The sequence below is a fragment of the Dipodomys merriami genome, unplaced genomic scaffold, assembly GCF_024711535.1.
Source record: "Dipodomys merriami isolate MVZ:Mamm:240054 unplaced genomic scaffold, mDipMer1.0.p SCAF_89, whole genome shotgun sequence".
Classification (NCBI taxonomy): domain Eukaryota; kingdom Metazoa; phylum Chordata; class Mammalia; order Rodentia; family Heteromyidae; genus Dipodomys; species Dipodomys merriami.
In genome coordinates this window covers 2,499,661-2,519,178 of record NW_027206501.1, presented here as the reverse complement: position 1 = coordinate 2,519,178, position 19,518 = coordinate 2,499,661, and the positions used below count along the sequence as shown (strand labels likewise).

The window sequence follows — 19,518 nt, the reverse complement described above, 5'->3', positions numbered from 1 at the left end:
GCCAATGCCTGCATCCTATCTGCAACCCTTCCAAGATTGGCCTTTCACCTTGACCCTCACACACGTTTAACTCCAGCACACCTAAACCCCGAAGCCCAGTACACAGGGCGCATAACCTTGACACACAGGAAGCATTCACCCTGGCACGATCGTGCTTATTTGCTCCCTCCGCGGGTGCTCGACCACTTGAGCCACGCCTCCAGCCTTGCTTTTGGCCGGTTATTTTAAAAAGTGGGTTTTCCTGCTCCACCTGGCTTCCACACTTGATCCTCCGGACCTCGGGTCTCCGGACCAGCGAGGATTACAGGTCGCCCGAGCGCGCGCGCGCGCGCCCTCACAGGAGCCCCGCGGCGCGCAGGGTCACCCTGGCGCGGGTCCCTGGGCCGGCTGCCCGCGAGGCGGCCCTCACCTTTCTCGCTCACGCTCTCGCTCTCCAGCTCCACGTCCTCGCAGCTCGTGTACTCGGGCGTGGACACACCCTCCTCCTCCGAGCTGCTCACCGACATCTGCCGCTTCTTGCCACCCCTGCGGGACCGGTGCGGCTTGGGCGGCGAGGGGCGCACGGACTCGGACTGGTCGGAGCTCAGCGAGTCGTTCCGCAGCATGGTCTCCACCTTCTCCCGCTTGGCTTTGCGGATGAGCACGGCCGAGCCGGGGTCCAGGCGGCTCTGCTTCCTGAGGGGCTCCGGGGCGGGGGGCTCGGGGGTGTCCGCGGGGCCCGGCCCGAGCCGGGGAGCCCGGGGCTCCGCGGTCCTCTCGGGCGCGCGGGCGCGCGGCGAGTCTGGGCCCGGGGCGCGCGGGCCGGCCTGGCTCTCGGGCGCCGCGGGCCCGGCCTCGGTGTGCGGGAGCGCCACGTCGCTGTGGCGCCGCTCGTGCCGGGCGCGGGACACCCGGGCGTGCATGCGCATCTGCTGCTCCTCGGGCGGAGGCTTCACCGGGTACCGCGCCAGGTTCGGGTCGCTGCGGTACCTGGTCTGGTACTCCTCCTCCTTCCGCTGCTTCTCCGCCGCCGCCGCCGGGCCCGCCTCTCGCTCGTCCCGCACGTCGGGGTAGTCCTGGGATCGCCCCTTCTCCAGCCTGCGGCTTTCCCGCCTTTCTTTCCGCTCCCGGTCTTCCGCAGCCCCTTCTCCGGGCTGCGCGGCCGTCTTCGGCCCGCGCTTCCGATCGGCCTTCGGGGCCGCTTTGCCATTCTGCTCTGACGCCCCCGGGGCCTTCTTCCTGCGACCGGCAAGGAACCACAGGGAGAGCGGTTTGTCAATTGAAAAGGTCACCTGCCCACCCCACGTTTAAATCACTGCAGACAATGAGTTGCAATGTGAGGGCTAATTAAACACTGCGATGGCCAAGGGGCTGCTGGCTCAGCGTGGAAAGCTACTGGAGAGGCTGAGATCTGGGGGTGAAAGTTTGAAGCCAGCCTGTGCAGAAAAGTCCCTGAGAATCTTACTTCCGGTTAACCAGCAAAAAGCAGGAAATGGAACAGTGGCTTAAATTAGGAAGCACCAACCTTTAGCCAAAAAAAAAAAAAGCCAAGAGAGAATGTGAGGTCCTGAGTTCAAGCCCCAATGCAGGGAATGAGTGAATGAATGAATGAATGAATAAGAGGCAAAAGGCCACATACCTTGTATAACCCGTTAGCTATTTTGAAATATGTTCCCACTTTGTATTAAGGACTTAAAATGTTGTTTACACGTTTAAATATCAGATCAATAAAATAATTAAGAAATCAATCAAGTAGATGGATTGGAAATGCCTCTTTCTGTTTGTAATTCAAGAACAAAATATATGTAAAATAATATAGACAACAGTAATGATCAAAGGTAACCTGTATCAGTTAAAACCAGATATATACTTTATATGACTATTGATTATATATGTATATATTTTCTATATGTAGAAACAATATATTGTCTACATATATACAATATTGTCTATAAATACAATATATAATTGGCAATTTTTTCTTTTAACTTTTAGGGAATGTATATACAAGTGTACACTTCAGGAATCAAATGTAATAGTATTTCATTAATAGTGGAATAAATTCTTACTTGATTACGTGTACCCGAACATGTTTTCAGTTTTCTAGGAGACATTAGCTAACTATAGCTTCTGATTTAACTTCCTTGGATAAAGTTAATAGAAATATTTTACTTTCGTTTCACTGCTGAACATCAAACCCAGAGCCTCTTGTATTCTAGACAAGTGCTCTACCACTGAGCCACACTCGAAGCTTCCAAATTCTGCCATTTTTGAAGATGTTATTCATCCTTCTTCCTTCACTCCCAATCATTTGAGAATAGGGTCTGAAAGAAGAAAACTTATATTTCTTCTTTCTCCCTAAGCTGTTGAAGACACAGGTCAAGAAAAAAATAAAGGAAATGGATCCGAAGTCTTTGAATGGTATAAACATGTCATGCCGTGGAACCTTTTAGTCTCTGCTCTACACTGCAATGCACCTGATTGGGGGAAGTTTCATCAGTTTTTCCAGAAGTTTTGGCCAAGCATTGTGGGCTTACATGTTCTACTGTACTGTTGAAATGGGGGCAAGCTCAGGCTCGTGTTGGGAGTACTGAGGTCCTAAGAGATGGCTTTTGAGAGGTAATATCATAATTGTATGTTCCCAAAGAGAATGTCATGAATAAAAGTTGAGAAAACAACACAGACAACACTGAGTGAGGGTAATTTCTGTTGTGAGCTAGCGAGATACAGTTGCTAAGATACAGTGTTGGATGGATGGGAAGAGAGGCAGATACTATAGTAGTAGAGACAAAGGATATATTAATGGGCCAGGAAAACAAAACAAAAGCATGGTCAGTATTGCTTGAAACATTTAGATCTTCCTGATCTTTGAAATGAAAGAGATGTGGATCTAAAGGGGAACTTGAAATGAAGGTTTTACTCTGCAAGTGGTTTAACAGGATGAGACATTGAGCATTATTAAATACAGCTCTAATAAAACTGTGGTGGCTGTCACAAAGACCAAGGGTCACTATATGAACATTGTATATTGTTGCACACAAACATTATTGTAGCTCAGAAAGCCACTATTGCTCTTACAGAGATTTATATTGGATCAAACAACTTACTTCTCTTGAAATGCTTGATAAATAATACTTGCTTACCTTGCAAAGGTCATGATAGTGTTAAAGAAAAACACCATCTCTGAAGATGCTTTATGAAAGGGAGTAATATTACACAAATGGAAGCTGCTCATCAGTCTCTATGTTTCTTTACAGCACTAATTATGCTTTTTTTCATCTCTCCTGTTAATGGTTTGGTTTCCACTAGTTCCTGATCAATGTACAAACTCTGATCAGGAAATCATCAGAAGCCAAGTGCCAGTGGATCACACCTATAAACGTAGCTGCTTAAGAGACTGAGATCTTAGAATCACAGTTCAAAGCCAGCCCAGGCAGAAAAATCCATGTCTCATCTCCAATTACAAAACAAAAGCAGGAGGTAGAGGTATGGCTCAGGAGGTAGAGTACCGGCTTAATTCTATCTTCTCAGGAGGCTAAGATCTGATGGTGAGAGTTCTAAGCCATGTCAGACAGGAAAAGTCCATGAGACTCTTTTCTCTACCATCCAAAAACTGAAAGAGTAGCTATGGCTCAATTTGTAAAGTGCTAACAAATAGTCTATCATCTTTTCATTTCTGCACTAGCAGCCTGTCTTTTCCTGTTCTAATACACCTAATTCTATTTACATCATCAATACCTATTGCTTGCTTCTATCAATAATCAAATTCCATCTAAAAATCAAGACAAGTCTCAGTCCTTGAAATTCATGTTATTTTCCACCGTATGTCAAAACGAAATTATTTTCTCTTTAGCAACTTGACAGTTCCAGAACTGTCAATTTGTGATGCCCTTTTTATCTTCTCTCCAAAAGCATAGGTCCTTTCTTCATGGAATCCCCTCTTTTACTGTTTTTCTCCCTACAAATCCTAGATATTTTACAAAGCTTAATTCATAAGTAGCTTCATCTCTTTCCTTGTAGTTTTGATAAGTCAACATCCTTGTTATATATCCTGGTTATATTTCCTGATATCTATATTTTCTAGAAGATGTTATGGGCTCTCTCCCTAAATGTCTGGGAGAAAAAGGAGTCCTGATCTGCATGCTCTCTGCACTCTGGCCAAGAGTTAATTCATAGTAAACACGTGATGACTTCTGGCCACGGCTATGGAAAAACCTAGCATGTGCCAACCTGGAAACATATGTTCTCTTTTAATATTTGACACAACTGTTTAAGTGGATTATTACTGTCTGTTGTGGCCTAGCCAGGACTGCAACCCTGACCTCTTTCATTTGCAGGTCCTCAATCTTATTGTGTGAACTTTGTTTAAAAAGGCCACCTAAACCCTTCCTTGGAGCCCCATTTTCTACCCAATGGGATAAAAAAAAAATAAGAGTTAATCAGACAAGCCAAGTACCAGGGCTCAATCCTGTGATCCTGGCTGCTTGGGAGGCAGAAGTTGAGTGATCATAATTCAAGGCCAGTTCTGGCAAAAAGAATTTTGCAAGACTCCATGTCAACCAAATAGCACTTGTGGATTATCCTGGGGAAGCACAAGTAGAAAATCCCATTGCAGGCTAGCCTGGGAATAAAATGAGGCCCTAGCTTAAAAATAGTCAATGATGATTTCTTTGTTGCTTTGTATGTCCATCCCCAATGGTATAACCCCTGTTTTCACTGTATTTGATGTTGGTATAATTTGTGGAGGGGAAGAGAAAAAACAAGTTGTTTTAATAGGGATACAGAGGGACCCATTGCAACAATGAGATGTGTAAGACATTATGTCGAAAAACGAACTTTACAACTTTGGTGGGGAGCAGGGGAGATGGGATGGCAAGGATGGTAAGGGGAAACAAAGGAGGAGGCAACAATGCTTGATAAGAAATGTACTCATTACCTTGCTCATGTAATTGTAACCCCTCTGTACAGTATTTTCACAATAAAAAACTTATTGATTAAAAAAATGAAAGTAAACAAAAAATAGTCAATACAAGAGGGAGCTAGAGGTATGACTCAAGTGACAAAGCCTACTAAATGCTAGGCTCTAAATTCAATCCCTAGTACAAACAGAAAAGAAAAAGAAGTTACACAGACAGAAACAGTCAACCTTAATCCAGATCCCAACAATGATTTTCCCACACTTTAAGCCACAGGATCATAGAGGTTATGCCATCCTTGTTAATGCTATTCCCTAACAGATACAGTGGCAAACCTAGCCTTGAATATATTTTAGAGCAAATGAATTAAATGATTGTAATAAACTACCTAACTACATTATCCCTTGTTTAAATCATAGTGGCTTTCCAATATGCCTAGGATAAAATTTATGACATTTAACACCATGAACTCAAGTACCATTCACCCATTCTTCCTTTACTTCTTGTACTCCAATCAATGGGCATTCTTTTGTGTGTGTGTGTGTGTGTGTGTGTGTGTCTGTGTGTGTGTCTGTGTGTGTGTGTCTGTGTGTGTGTGTGTGTGTGTGTGTGTGTGTGTGTCTGTCGGTCTGTCTGTCTGTGTGTCTGTGTACCAGAACTGGAGCTTGAACTCAGGGCCCAAATGTTGTCTCCTAGCTTTTTGCATTCAAGGCTGGCAGTCTACCATTTGAGCCATACTTCCACTTCTGGCTTTTTGGTAGTTAATTGGAGATAAGCATCTCACAGGCCTTCCTACTAGGATGGGCTTCAAACTCTGATCCTCAGATCTCAGCTTCCTCAGTAGCTGGGATTGCAGGCATGAGCCACCAGTGCCCAGCAATGAGTCTTCTTTAGGAAAAACTCACACCAAAGTTGACCACATGTCTGTGCTGATACCTGTGGCTTCATCTTGCCCTTCTCCTGGTCAAGTTAATTACTTTTCAGAACTCATCATAGAAGAAATGCCCACAAAGAAGGCTTTCTCCTTTGTTAGCCAAAGGTCAAGCCAAACTTGACCTATCTGCTCATAGAACACTCATTTAGAGTAGGAATCATCTGAAGTGCACAATGGTGTTCATGATTGGAAGTTAGTCATTTAATCACGTGACAACATGTTTTGCATCTGTTCAGGATATAACAAAAAGGCCTTCCACCAAGGTCTCCTATGGAAGGATACTTTTTGAAGAGAGAAGAAACACCTAGCCTGGATGCTCCCTTCTGCATGGTACTGAGAATTCTCAGCTCCACTTTCTCTTCCCACTAGAAGGATAATTCTGGGAAACGGGTTTTTCTCCCCCAAGCCCCAACTGGACTTCGGCTTTCAACACTGATGAATGATTACCTCTCTCTTGGAGGTTCACTTCTAGACCTAGATGAAGCCTGCTTCTGTTCCGGCCCCAACGCTTGCTGTGAAGAATCTGCCCCTTTGCTTCTGTCTGGGGGTGCACTGGGGGGCACAGTGTCCTGGGACGAGGCCGCTGCCGTGCTCAGGGGTGTCTGGGACCTCGACCGCTCTTGGAGTCGTGCCTTCTTTTCTCTGGGAACCTCAGATCCAGCACCTGTGGCCGTGTCACTCAGGGTTCCGTCCTGACTTGGATGCTGAGGGCCGCTTCCAAAGAACCACGCACCAGATTTGGTTAAGATTTCTTGTTGCTTTCGACATAAATTGCATACCCACATAACCTATTTGAAGAAAAGAAAACAAGGTAATTTTTCTACGCTTATTTGGGCATAGAAAGAAACATTTTCCTCTAAATATTGATGCTTACAAACTCCTTTTGGAAAAGGTTCTCGTGTAGGTTAGTGCATGCCTGGCCTGGTCTGGAACTCATCTTGAAAGCAAGATGTCTCTGGATATCCAGAGCCATTTTTCTCACCAATTTTCTCACCATTTTTAATCATTCTGAGACTCCCTTGACCTTATATCTGCCGTTTTTGCATAATGGACTCTGAAGTGTCATTTAGAGCTCCTAAGTAGTAAAACTCTTAAGTGAGGTAGACAATTGATTAGAAAACTAATATAAAGAGCCTTAGGATTAGTATTTATGTGAACCAACTTCAGCAGCTCAATGGACTTAAAAGATGTCTGTCTTCTTAGAAACCATTCATTATTAAAGCCAATCGTGAAAGTAATTCATATGGACCATACAAAGAGAGGCACAAAAGAGAAAGCCATGCAGTGTATTCTCTCTAGCTTCTTAGCAATAAACTAACCTCAAGCTTCTTTTTTAATGCTATAGGAAGTAATAATCCATGTAGAAAACTATAAAAGTAATAGGTCTAAGGCTGAATTTTATTCACACGTGAACATTCCAATGTAATACTGCACTAGTAGAGCTACTGGAAAATTGTATCATCACTATTCTCTCTAGTCTTGATGATGTTTACAATGAGTACAAGACAGAGGGCAATAATCCTCATAAAAATAATGACAACCAGAGCAAAGAGAAGCAGTTTCCAAGCCATCATTGAGGCATGCTTTCCACTCTGATCATAAATATGAAGATAAATCCATTGCATGGGCATATATCAAAATAGTTTATATTATATAGCTTCAATTTAAAATGTTAGTCAAATCAAATGTTGCACCTTGTAGATACCATCACCCTGACTTCATAAGTAAAGTCTCTCAGAAACCTTAAGAGAATGAGGGATGACATTGAAAGGAACAGTATTCCAGGACTGGGATTTCATGATTAGTGACATAGATCTCCTCTGCATAGAATCTAGGATTGAGGCTGTAGATGTTTTTTTTTTCCATGATTCTTTTGTTGCTTTTTTAGCTAATACAAAAGTCCAAAAACAATTTGAAAGTCATAAGTTGATTTGAAATCATATGTTTCAAGAAGATTGATATGAAAATTTTACTATTTTACATGAACTAGACATTAAATTTGAATTTCTTTCTTTTTTTTTGGGGGGGGGGTCCGGTCGTGGGGCCTGAACTCTGGGCCTGGGCGCTGTCCCTCAGCTCTTCAGCTCAAGGCTAGCACTCTACCACTTGAGCCACAGCGCCACTTCCGGCTTTTTTCTTATGTGGTGCTGAGGAATCGAACCCAGGGCCTCGAGCATGCAAGGCAAGCGCTCTACCACTGAGCCACCTTCCCAGCCCTTAAATTTGAATTTCTCAAACTCACAACAGGAAAATTTTAACTAAACATCCAAAAAGGTACTTTTTACCTTGAAGAATGTATAAAATAAATAAATAAAATTTGTAACTATTGCAGTTTCCAAAATGAGAGTAAGCCAAATAAACAGGTCAGACAAATGATAGTCTTCGTTCAATGTCTAAGCAATTTCTATATATTTACACAAACTTATTTATAGTCTCATATATTGCATGATTTAAAAGCAATCACTAGATTTGGGTCGGTTTCCCATTTTTAATATATACAGAAATGCTACAAGATCCATAGAAGGAAACAAAAACTAAATTTTCAATTAAAGTTAACATTTATAATTCATTTTATTTAATTTTCAATGTTTTCAGAAGGCTAAACTTATTGAATAAGTAAAATAAAAATAGTCATTTTACATAATGGCTTTAAATTTCTTTTCATCTAAGTCTGAGTGCTTCACTAGTTTATATTACTTTTGAAAGTTTTAGCAAAAATTTATTTTATTATAACAGCTTCAAAGAGGGAGCAAGAAAGACAAGATTGCAGATAAGTGAACTCTATTTTAAACATTCATTTTGAAAAAACTATTAAATTCCAAATTTTCCAAATCATATATCATAGTTTATTATAATTTAAAATCTTTATCTTACAACTAAGGGGTGAAACTATCCTCCAACAGGAAAATAACATTAACTATAAACATGCTGGTACTTAGATTTTATTAAATTACTACCTCTCCATTTCTGTTTTAAATTATAAGAATTATTCATATCAGGAATAACAGTTAAAAAGGAAAGTACTCAGCTGAGTGACACAGAGTTTCACACCTGAAATCCTAGCTACTTAGGAGGCTGAAATCTGAGGATCTTGATTCAAAGCCAGCCCAGGCAGAAAAGTCCTTGACACTCTAGTAGCAATAGTCTTGAGCAAAAACCCAGTGCCCACCCTGAGTTCAAGCCCCAGGACTGGCGTACACACACACACACACACACACACACACACACACACACACACACACACACACACACACACACACACACACACACACACACACACAGAGTACTTACATGAGTTATAAAGTACAAGGATATATATAAAATTACAATAGAATATTGTCATAACTTTTGATACATATCATCAAATATGCTGGCTATCTACAACAGTATCCCCAGTACTAGGAAAGTTATACATGTTTATGATTTTTTTTTTAGCTTGGTATTAAGTATTAGATTTTCTTGGGCCTATAAACAAAAAGTAGGGTGGGAAGAAATTCTTAGCAGATATAATTTTAAAAGAGGATAAGGCAGCTTGGATTCTGTGGACTGTAATCCTACTACTCAAGAGGCTAAGATCTAGGTATCATAGTTTGAAATCAGCATAGACAAATAAATGCAAGATATTTTTATATCTAATATCCAATCTACCAGCAAAAAGCAGGAAATGAGATATGGTTCAAGAAGCAGAGCACCATCATTTAGTGAAAAAGCCAATTGAAACCAAGGCCCTGAGTTCAAGCCTCAGCACAACACAAAAATTAAAAAATAGGTATGCTATTTATTTATACACTTCACTCTCTCTCTCTCTCTCTCTCTCTCTCTCTCTCTCTCTCTCTGCCTCTGTCTCTGTCTCTGTCTCTGTCTCTGTCTCTGTCTCTCTCTCTCTCTCTCTCTCTCACACACACACACACACACACACACACACACACACACACACACAAGCCTTTTAGAGAGTATACTATGCAGAGTACACTATATCCTGATTAAATAGCCTGGGATGTGTTCCAAAGTAATCTAAACTGAAGGTTGAAGCTTTGGGTAATAAGTTATCTTAACAATTCACAGATGTTAAGCAATCAGAAACACAAACTCAAATGACAGGCTGGTGTGATATAACGTTGATTCTGAAACTACATATCACATATCAGAAAAATAAGGAACAATAGAACATTTTAGTTTGTTCTTTTGCTTTAATGGCATGCTAATTACTTCCCCATTTAATGAATCATTAAGGAATACATGTAGCCATTTTATAAAACCTGCATCAACTTTTATCTAGAGTAATAAAAATTACAATAGTTCCGCATTTATAAAGAGAATTCCATAGACAAAATGTGGTGAGGAAAAAAAAATGATGTTCAGAATAAGCCATACTGTATACTTGTCTTTGTACAAAATTTTTATACTCCCAGAGCAAAAGAAATGTTTCTTGGATACTCTTGATGATATTAGCAAGATCATTCATTCCGAAGTGCTCTGGAGTCTTTTATTATAACAAGCATCTTAGCCGGGCGCCTGTATTCCTAGCTTCTCAGGAGGCTGAGATCTGATGATCACAGTTCAAAGCCAGCCTGGGCAAGACAAGTCCTTGAGACTATTATCTCCCATTAACCACCAGAAAACCAGAAGTGGCACTGTGGTAGAGTGCTCACCTTGAGCTGAAGAGCTCAGGGACAGTGCTCAGGCCCAGAGTTCAAGCCCCACAACTGACTAAATAAATAAAAATAAAAAATAAAAATAACAAGCAAGTTATTTTATTTTATATAATATCTTACATACACGATATATATACACAATATAATAAGTATATATGTAACATATATATGAATATGTACATTATATTGTACATAGATAGGTAGCTAGACAATTTGTGTGGGGAAGGGTGGGTGTGTGCACCCGCATTTGCACTGGTACTGCTTAGCTTTTTCACTTAAGGCCAGCACTCCACCAATTGAGCAACAGTTCCACTTCCAACTTTTTCTTCGTTAATTCGAGATAAGAGTCTCAGGGACTTTCATTTCTGGGCTGACTTTGAGTCTCCAGCTAGGATTATATGTGTGGTACCAGTATCTTCTCTACATTTCAATCTATAGTTTATAGATACTTTCTGAAGATTGATTTAATTTTCTACTATAATTTTTGTTATTACTGTACCATTTTGATAAATATGAACAGGAACACTGGATGTAGTCAACCTTATAGTTGCTGCATTTGTTGAATATTTTTGTGCATTTTCAGTTACTTTCTTATTCAGGGAAGCAGAACTTATTTCCAAGGGAAACTAGAACCAAAATTGTCAAGGTCAAATTTCACTTCCTTTACAAAAGCAGAAAGGGTAGCAGAAAACAATTGACACAATAGATGAAAAGAAGTGATTTCTTTTTCTATGTATGCGTGTGTGTGTGTGTGTGTGTCTGTGTGTGTGTGTGTGTGTGTGAGAGAGAGAGAGAGAGAGAGAGACAGCATAGACAGAGACAGAGAGAGAGAATGTGTGTGTGTGGTCTGTGTGTGTCTGTGTGTCTGTGTGTATGTGTGTGTGTTCCAGTTCTGGGGGTTGAGCTCGAAGCCTGGGTGCTGTCCCTGGGCTTCTTTTGCTCAAGGCTAGTGCTCTACTACTTCAGCCACTTTTTTTGGGGGGGGGGGTTGGTGATTAATTGAAGATAAGAGTCTCATGGACTCTCTCCTATCTACACTGGCTTCTAACAGTGACCCTCAGATCACAGCCTCCAGAGTAGCCAGGATTATAGGTATGAACCACTGGTACTTAGTGAAAAATTGGAAGATTTAATAACTTCCAAACTGTATATTCTCATAAACTGTTGAATTTCAAAATAACAGAATAAGATACTATTTCAATAATATTATATACAGTTACAGAATAGTAAGCTAGAACAAGAACTTCAGAGAAGGGAGATATTAACACATTCCTAGAAGTTGCTATGAGTAAAAGATTAGTGAAATAAAAGGATGTGGTGGTTTAAACCACAAGGGGAGAGCTTAACTGAAACTCTTCCAGAGTCCAGAGAATGCCATACTGGAAATGGCAGCTAATCTGACAAGGTAGAAATGAGAAGTCAAATGAGAGGAAACTATTTACATCGAATCTGCTTTTTCCTTCATTTGCCATTCTCCTGTTTTACTAAAGTAAACCTCAACTTTTCTTTCCATTGACTTTTTAAAAAATTGTACTTTTTTATTGTAAAAATGCTGTACAGAGGGGTTACAGTTACATGAGCAAGGTAATGAGTACAGTTCCTATCGAACGCTGTAGGATGGATGCTGTTGTAATGTTTTCCTTGATTGTTTAGAACTGGCTACGTTTAGATTTGCATTTATCTTTTCTTCCTACTCAGTCTCAAGGAGACTCAGTAGCTGCTCCTTCCTTTCACCCCTACGGTGCAAAGAAATGCTTGGGCTCTAGAATTAACTTGCCTTAGTTCTCATCCTAGACCCAGAAGTATGTGCATTTCATTCAGCCTGACCTGTATTGCCCTTCAAGGACCTGGGGCCATTCTCTGTACATGAGGGATAGTAGGCCCTCCTGTCTCAATGAGGTGTTTTGAGATATAAGTGTGATAATCTATCTAAATTACTTAGCACTATGCCTGAAATTTGGAAATGCTTAATTATCTAATAATGCTACAATAATGAGTAATTATTAAAATGATTATCATCATTATTATTTTACTAGTCATGCATGCATATAAAATATTGGAGGAAGCGAACAGCACGTTACAATACTAAAGATTAAATTTTAATTTGGTTCTTAGAGATACAAATATAGATGTGTGTGTGTGTGTGTGTGTTATTTGTGACTATGTAGATTACATTACATTAAGAAGACTCAAAGTCAATTAGGAACTGGTAGCTTAAGCCTATAATGCTAACTCCTCAGGAAGACGAGCTCTGAGGGTTGTGGTTCAGAGCAAGCCTGGACAGGAATGTCTGTAAGTCTCATTTCCAAATAACTATTAAAAAGCCAGAAATGGAGCTGTGGTTCAAGTATAGAGCACTAGCATTGAGCATAAACACTCAAGAGGAGTGCCCAGGACCTGAATTCACACCCTAGTACTGGCACAAAAATAAAAAGAAAATGAAAAAGGAAGAAAGAGAAGAAACATTAATAAAAAGATTCAAAGTCTCTGGTTTAACTTGAATTTACACTATCTCAGATTAACTCCTTCTTACTACTGTACATATTACAAGTTATATTGTCCCTATATTTCAGCTTCCACGTTTATAAACATTGGAAAATAATAATGAAAATAAATTTACCCACATTATGTGAGGACTAAGTGGGATAATAAATGCAACTATTTGATACACAAACTGAGCACTAAATAATATTGATATTAATAAGATTATTATTAATATTATTATTAAGATATGTTTACTCCAGATGTGTTTTCAAAGTAAATATTCCTTTTCTGCAATATAAATTGTGTGGCTCTGTCATATTTCTGATTTAGACAAATACCCTAGACACTGTTCTAGTCATTGGGGACAGAGAAGTGATCAAAATGGACCAAACTTCTATCCGTGGGGTTTTGTTCCCCTAAAAGAAGACAACCAAAACCAAAACTCAATGATTGGAAATCTCAGTGTTGTTAAGATGCCAGCTATCCCTAATAAGAGGCAATTATATAGGACACCAGAAGCAAAGTCTAGACCACATCCAACCCTTACCTCCTCCCTCCCTCCCTCCCTCCCTCCCTCCCTCCCTCTCTTCCTCCCTCCCTTCTTTCCTTCCTTCCTTCTTCTGGTAGTGGGGCTGAACTCAGGGCCTTATGCTTATACTAGGCTTTTTCAACTCAAGTGATATTCTGTCACTTGAACCAACTTCCACTTCCAGCTTTTTTTATCATTAATTGGAGGTAAGAGTGCCACGGGCTTTCCTGCCTGGGCTAGCTTTGAACTGTAATCCTTAGATCTAGGCCTCCAGAGTAACTAAGATTTCAAGAGTAAGCCACAAGCACCAATAAGTCATGGTATTTATTTTGTCTGAGTTAGTCATTGTTCTGACATTACTCTCCCATGGCCTAAGTAGTGCCATTTCTTCCTTTGCCTATCTGGACCTAGGTATGTTCCTGGCTTCCCAGCATGAAACTAGTCCAATCCACGGTTGGATTATAATGATCTGCCTCTCACCTTACTGTGTGATGCAATACTATAATATCTCTGATGGGTAGTTAACACCTTAGTAGCATCATACTACATAAATCATTGATTATAAAAAAATAAGACATCCATATATAAATTACTATACTTAGTAGGAAACAATACCACAGAGAAAGACTTAGAGACAGAGGCATAAAGTAGGATTCTAGATACTCACACCAAAAGAGGATGCTTCCAAAAGAGGATAAGTTTAGGAGAGAAACACAAAAACATAATGACTACAGGCCTCTTCACATTTATATAAAATTATATATATATATATATATATATATATATATATATATATAAATGAACTCCAAGATATGGAAAGAAGAGATCTCTTTTTTAATTTTAATTTTTGATTCTTCTTTCTTCTTTTCCTTATATATGGTGTATTCAGGTGTATATCTTTGGGAGGGTAGGAGGGAAGGTACAGAACTGGAGGGAAACAGAGCTAAAAAGTACAGTAGCAGAGCTCACTGGACATTGATGAAAGTGAACTATAGAACTCATGGGCAGATATGGGAGAGAGGGACTGGGAGAGAATGAGGGAACAGAAGATGGTAGGAAAGGAAATATACTCATTACCTGATTCATGTAATTGTAATCCCTCTGTACATTACCTCTATAGTAACAACAAAGTAAATTAAGTAAAAATATAAGAGGTAGAGATAGGCATGGGAGGAGAGAGAACAGAGTGCTAAAAGAGATCCAGAGCTTGGAGTAGAGTTATGCAACCTGTATTTCAACCTAATAATGTCTGGTATATTCTATTAGTCAGTTGACAAGAATGAGTTTTAACAATGAATCTGGTAGTGTATGTGTGTGGGACAAGTGGGCAGCAAAGATGGCGCTGAGAGGGAGTTGAGTGGACAGAGCCTGATTTGTTTACATTTAGTGTATAAACAGCTCATGGAAGCTTAGGTGCACGGTAGGGTGTGACCTTTTACAGTGATTGGTTGGTTCCTTTTCCTCCCCAGGCCACCAGGTCTCTTTTGCTTTAAAAAGTGCTTGCTGTATGTTAATAAATGACTTCCTGCTTGACTTGACTCCCTGCTTTGTCTGATTGTCTCCTGGGCTAAGGGAGGCTGGGGAACTGGCCAGCACTTTCCTTTCCTAGGACCCTGTCCGTCTTTGGTGGGAAGGTCGAAGACCCAACATATGTGAGAATCAAATTAAATTCTAAAAATTGAATAAACAACAACAACAACAAAACAACTCAAATTAGGCAAGGTAGATAATAGGATTCATAAATTCAAATTAGGATACAGTATCCAAGGTGAAGTAGCGAAAGCAAAAATATTAAGATGCATGACAGAGGTGATAAAATAAATGCATGGGAAGTGGTAAGAAGAATCCACATATGTGCAATTGGAGTCCTAGGTCAGACTATAGAACATGGTACAAATACCTGAGGCATTCCAAAATCAATTGCGAAGAATGAATGGTTGTACCACCTCCCAAATTTATGGCCTACCCTGATTCCTTGTGTGATGGCATTTGAGGTTGATAGTCTTTAACTAGGTTTTGAGAGATAAAACAGTTAAAGCTGCTCTGTGTTATTAGTGCTCTTGGGTCTCTGAAGAGACTCCCTATCTTCTATCTTGAACAACTAGGAAACAGCCACTTAAAATACCAATCTGCTCTCGCTTTCCTGTTGGACTTGTGGCATCTACAAGACATAGATGTTTTTTGTTAAGCCACTCAATCTATGATATATTATTATAGCAACCTTTCAGCTTACACACCAATGGAAGAAAAGATGCCACAGATTTAAGATTCATTGTGGCTAAGTACAGAGACTCACACTTGCAATTCCAGCTTTTGGGGAGGCAGAATTGAGAGGATTGCCTATTGAGGTTAGGCCAGGCAGAAAAAATTAGACTTCCATCTCAGAAAGCTGGGTGTAACAGCACTCACCTGTCATCACAGCTATGTGGGAGGAACAAATAGGATCAAGGCCCAGGTCAACCTACTCAAAAACATTAGAACCTAGTGTAAAATTAACTAAAGTAAAATGAAGGCAGGGCATGTCTTAAGTGGCAGAGCACCTGACTGACAAGCACAAGGCCTAGTGTCAAACCCCAATACTAAAAAATAGAGAGAAACAGAGAGAGAGAGAGAGACAGACAGACAGAGACAGAGACAGAGACAGAGACAGACAGAGACAGAGACAGAGAGAGCACAAATTAGTAAAAAATAAATATCTAGGCACATCATTATGAAACTATAAAACAAAGGAAAGTTTCTATAACAGCTAGAAGAAAAAGAGCCATTATCTCCAAAGGAGTACTCTCAAGACGGATACTGTGCTCTTAACAGAACTCAGCTGAGAAGTCAGTGTAATTCTATTTTTGGTGATAAAGAAAGATAAATGCTAAATAAAAGTTTCTGAAGGTGAAAACTACCCTTTGGAAATAAAAAAGACAGCTCTATTTAAGCAAAAAGTGAATATGTCATAAGCAAAATCACAGGAAAGAACCCCCCCCCCATTATAACAGTAGGAAAATAAGGCCAAACAGAAACAAAAGCCAAAGAATGAATAATATTATTTGGAAAATCTGAGGGCTGATGGTAAACAAGAATAATATGAAATATTAATCAGAGAGAATATTCATTCAGAGAGAATAAGAGTTTAGAGAAGATAGATTGTATCTTTGAGGTATAGTGTTCTATTTTCCAGGAAGTGGTAAATATATTCATGCATAATTAAAATTAATAAGATTTTTGTGAATAAAATATAAAAGACTAGTCAAAAGAATCTTAATATTATGCTAATGGAAGAAAGAATACAGAATATAATTAATTCTAAAGAAAAAAAAAGTAGAAAACATAAAGTTAGATAGAAATACAATGTAAAGTAAGAAAATATAGAATACAGAATACTTTGCATAGCTATGTAACTTGTGGGTAGGAATGGGGTGGGGGAATGAGTGAAAAGAAAGGAAGGATTGACCTTGCCCAAGTAGCATTGTACTCATAACCTGATTTTTGCAATTGTAACACCTTTGTACAACCATTTAATAATAACAATAAAAAATAACCCCCCCTAAAGTATAGAGTACTATTGAAGCAGTAATAAGAAATCCTCCAACAGAGGAAAGCCCAAGACCTGAGGTATTTATTGCCTAATTCTTCCAGACCTTTAAAGAGAAACAAATACCAAAACTCCTAAAACATTTCCATGAAATAGAAAGGGAAGGAACACCACCACCAAATTCATACAGTAAAGCCATTATCACACCCATTCCAAAATAGAACAGGGACACACACACACACACACACACACACACACACACACACACACACACACACACACACACGTCCAGTCTCACTCCATATAGCACTGGCATTGCTAGCCTGAGCAATAAGGCAAGAAAAAGAAACAAATAGATCCAAATATAGAAGAAGTAAAATTATCCCTATTTGTAACATGAAATTATCTTCTAATATTTTATCCCCAAACTAGGTCTGACAAGCATCTTCAACAACATAGCAGAATAAAACAACAACAACATATAAGATGGTTTCTGGTAGCTTAGGCCTGTAATCCTAGCTATTCAGGATGCTGAGATCTGAAGACGGCAGTTTGATGCCAGCTTAGGCAGGAAAATCTCCAATAAAATACTCAGAAAAAGCCAGATGTAGTGCTGTGGCTCAAGTGGTAGAACCCTACCTTTAAACAAAAGGAGTTCTGGGACAGAGCCCAGGCCCACCATTCAAGCCCTAGGACTGACAAAAGAAAAACAAAAACAAAAACAGAGAAACCATTCACTTTTCACTTTTCTTTGAGAAAGAAATGAAAAGAACAATTCCATTCTCAATAGAAAATACCTAGCAATAAATTCAACTGAGAATATGAAATAATTCTGTAGCGGAAAATTAAAATTTGAAGAAGGAAATTTAAAATGACACTAGAAATTTGAGAGTTTCCATGTTCATGGATTGACAATTAATATGAGGAAAATGGCAATAGTACCAAAAGCAATCTACAGATTCAATGCAATTCCCATCAAAATTTCTCTGTCACAGAAATAGAACAATCAGTCCTAAAATTAATATAGAAGCATCAAAGACCCAGAATAGCCAATCTTGTCCAAAAAGAAAAAAGAAAAAAAAATAACACTGGGTGTTAGGTTTTAAAAAAGAGGTGGCCGAGTAAGAACAGCACCACACAGGTGGTATTCAGGTAAGGGGTAGGTTTATTCAGTAGACCTGCTAGGACCAGGCAAGGTTGGTACTCCACATGGCTGGGAAAGGCCTAGGAAAAAGAGAAAGGAAAGAGAGAGAAAAGAGCTTGAGAAGAGCTAGACAAGAGCAGAGAGAGAGCGTCTGGGCCTGGGTTAGGCCTTATCTAGGGTATGGACGGAGAAAGGTATGGCCACATCAAATTCAGATGTGACCTCAGGGGATGCAGATGTGACCTCTTCCAGGTGTCCCAGTTGCCTAGGTCAGGCAGGTACTGGGTGGAGACTTTGCTGCGAGGAGGGTGGAGTCTGCTCACCATCCAGGAGCGGACCTTACACTGGGGGTATCACAATACTAGATTTTGAATTATACTACAGAGCCAGAGTAACAAAAGGAGTATGGTACTGCATGAAAGCCAACATGAAGACCAATGGGACAGAAGAGAAAACACAGAAATAAATCATGAAGCTAGAGCTACCTGAGTTTTGGCAAAAGGGTCTAAAGCATTCTTTGAAGAAAAGACAGTCTTTCAACACAGAGTGCTGGAAAAACTAGACACCCACCTGCAGAAGACAAAAACTAGATTCCATCCATTGTTCAGCCTGTACTAATACCATTTCAAAGTAGATTAAGGATGTCAGTGTAAGATTCCTTCATCATCCTGATTTCATAGCCTTTGAATATATACCCAGTAGCTGGATTGCTAGATTGGGCAATAAATCCATTTTTAGAACATGTGGACATTTCCTATCCAAGTCATGACATTTTGTGGGTCTACATGTCTGTTTTTAATGTCACCAAACATTGTCATTTGTGTGTGTGTGTGTGTGTGTGTGTGTGTGTGTGTGTGTGTGTGTGCGCCAGTACTGGGCCTTGAACTCAGGGTCTTGCCTTCTTGCTTGTCTTTTTCTCTCAAGGCCAGTACTCTGCCAGTTGAGTCACAACTCCACTTGTGGCTCCACTTGTGGTTGATTGGAGATAAGAATCTCTTGGACTTTACTGCTAGGACTGGGTTGGAACTAGGTTTCCTCAGTTCTCAGCCTGAGTATCTGGGATTATAGTTGTGAGCCACTGGTGACTAGTTAACACACTATTATTATTATTATTCAATAGAATCCTAAGACAGAAAGTATGATATCCCTAACATAATTCTTTTCTGTTCAAGGTTTCAATAGCTTTCTAGGCCATTGTGGTTCCAAGCCTTCTTTGCATCCAGAGAAGTGAATGTGAATGTCTAGCAAGCTGATGGTCCCCTGAAAAATCCAGCTCCTTTTCCCATACCTCCTCCCAGTTCTATAGAATTGGGCCAAAGATACCTGTACTTGCCAACTGCAGAAAGCTGCT

General features: G+C 40.0%; 1 protein-coding gene across 29 annotated transcripts in view; it reads right to left on the bottom strand.

Annotated features, from left to right (window-relative positions):
- Rims1 (regulating synaptic membrane exocytosis 1) overlaps positions 1 to 19,518 on the bottom strand; it is a 505,606-nt gene that overhangs the window by 231,252 nt on the left and 254,836 nt on the right. For all 29 annotated transcript variants that reach the window (XR_011369887.1, XM_070012125.1, XM_070012126.1 and 26 more), the window contains 2 exons: positions 6,277 to 6,617; positions 410 to 1,218 (listed from right to left, as the gene is read on the bottom strand). Coding sequence is in view for 28 of the 29 variants with exons in the window: in XM_070012125.1 (XP_069868226.1) it covers positions 410 to 1,218; positions 6,277 to 6,617 (1,150 nt within the window). In the remaining variant the exon portion in view is untranslated. The remainder of the gene's footprint in view (positions 1 to 409; positions 1,219 to 6,276; positions 6,618 to 19,518) is intronic.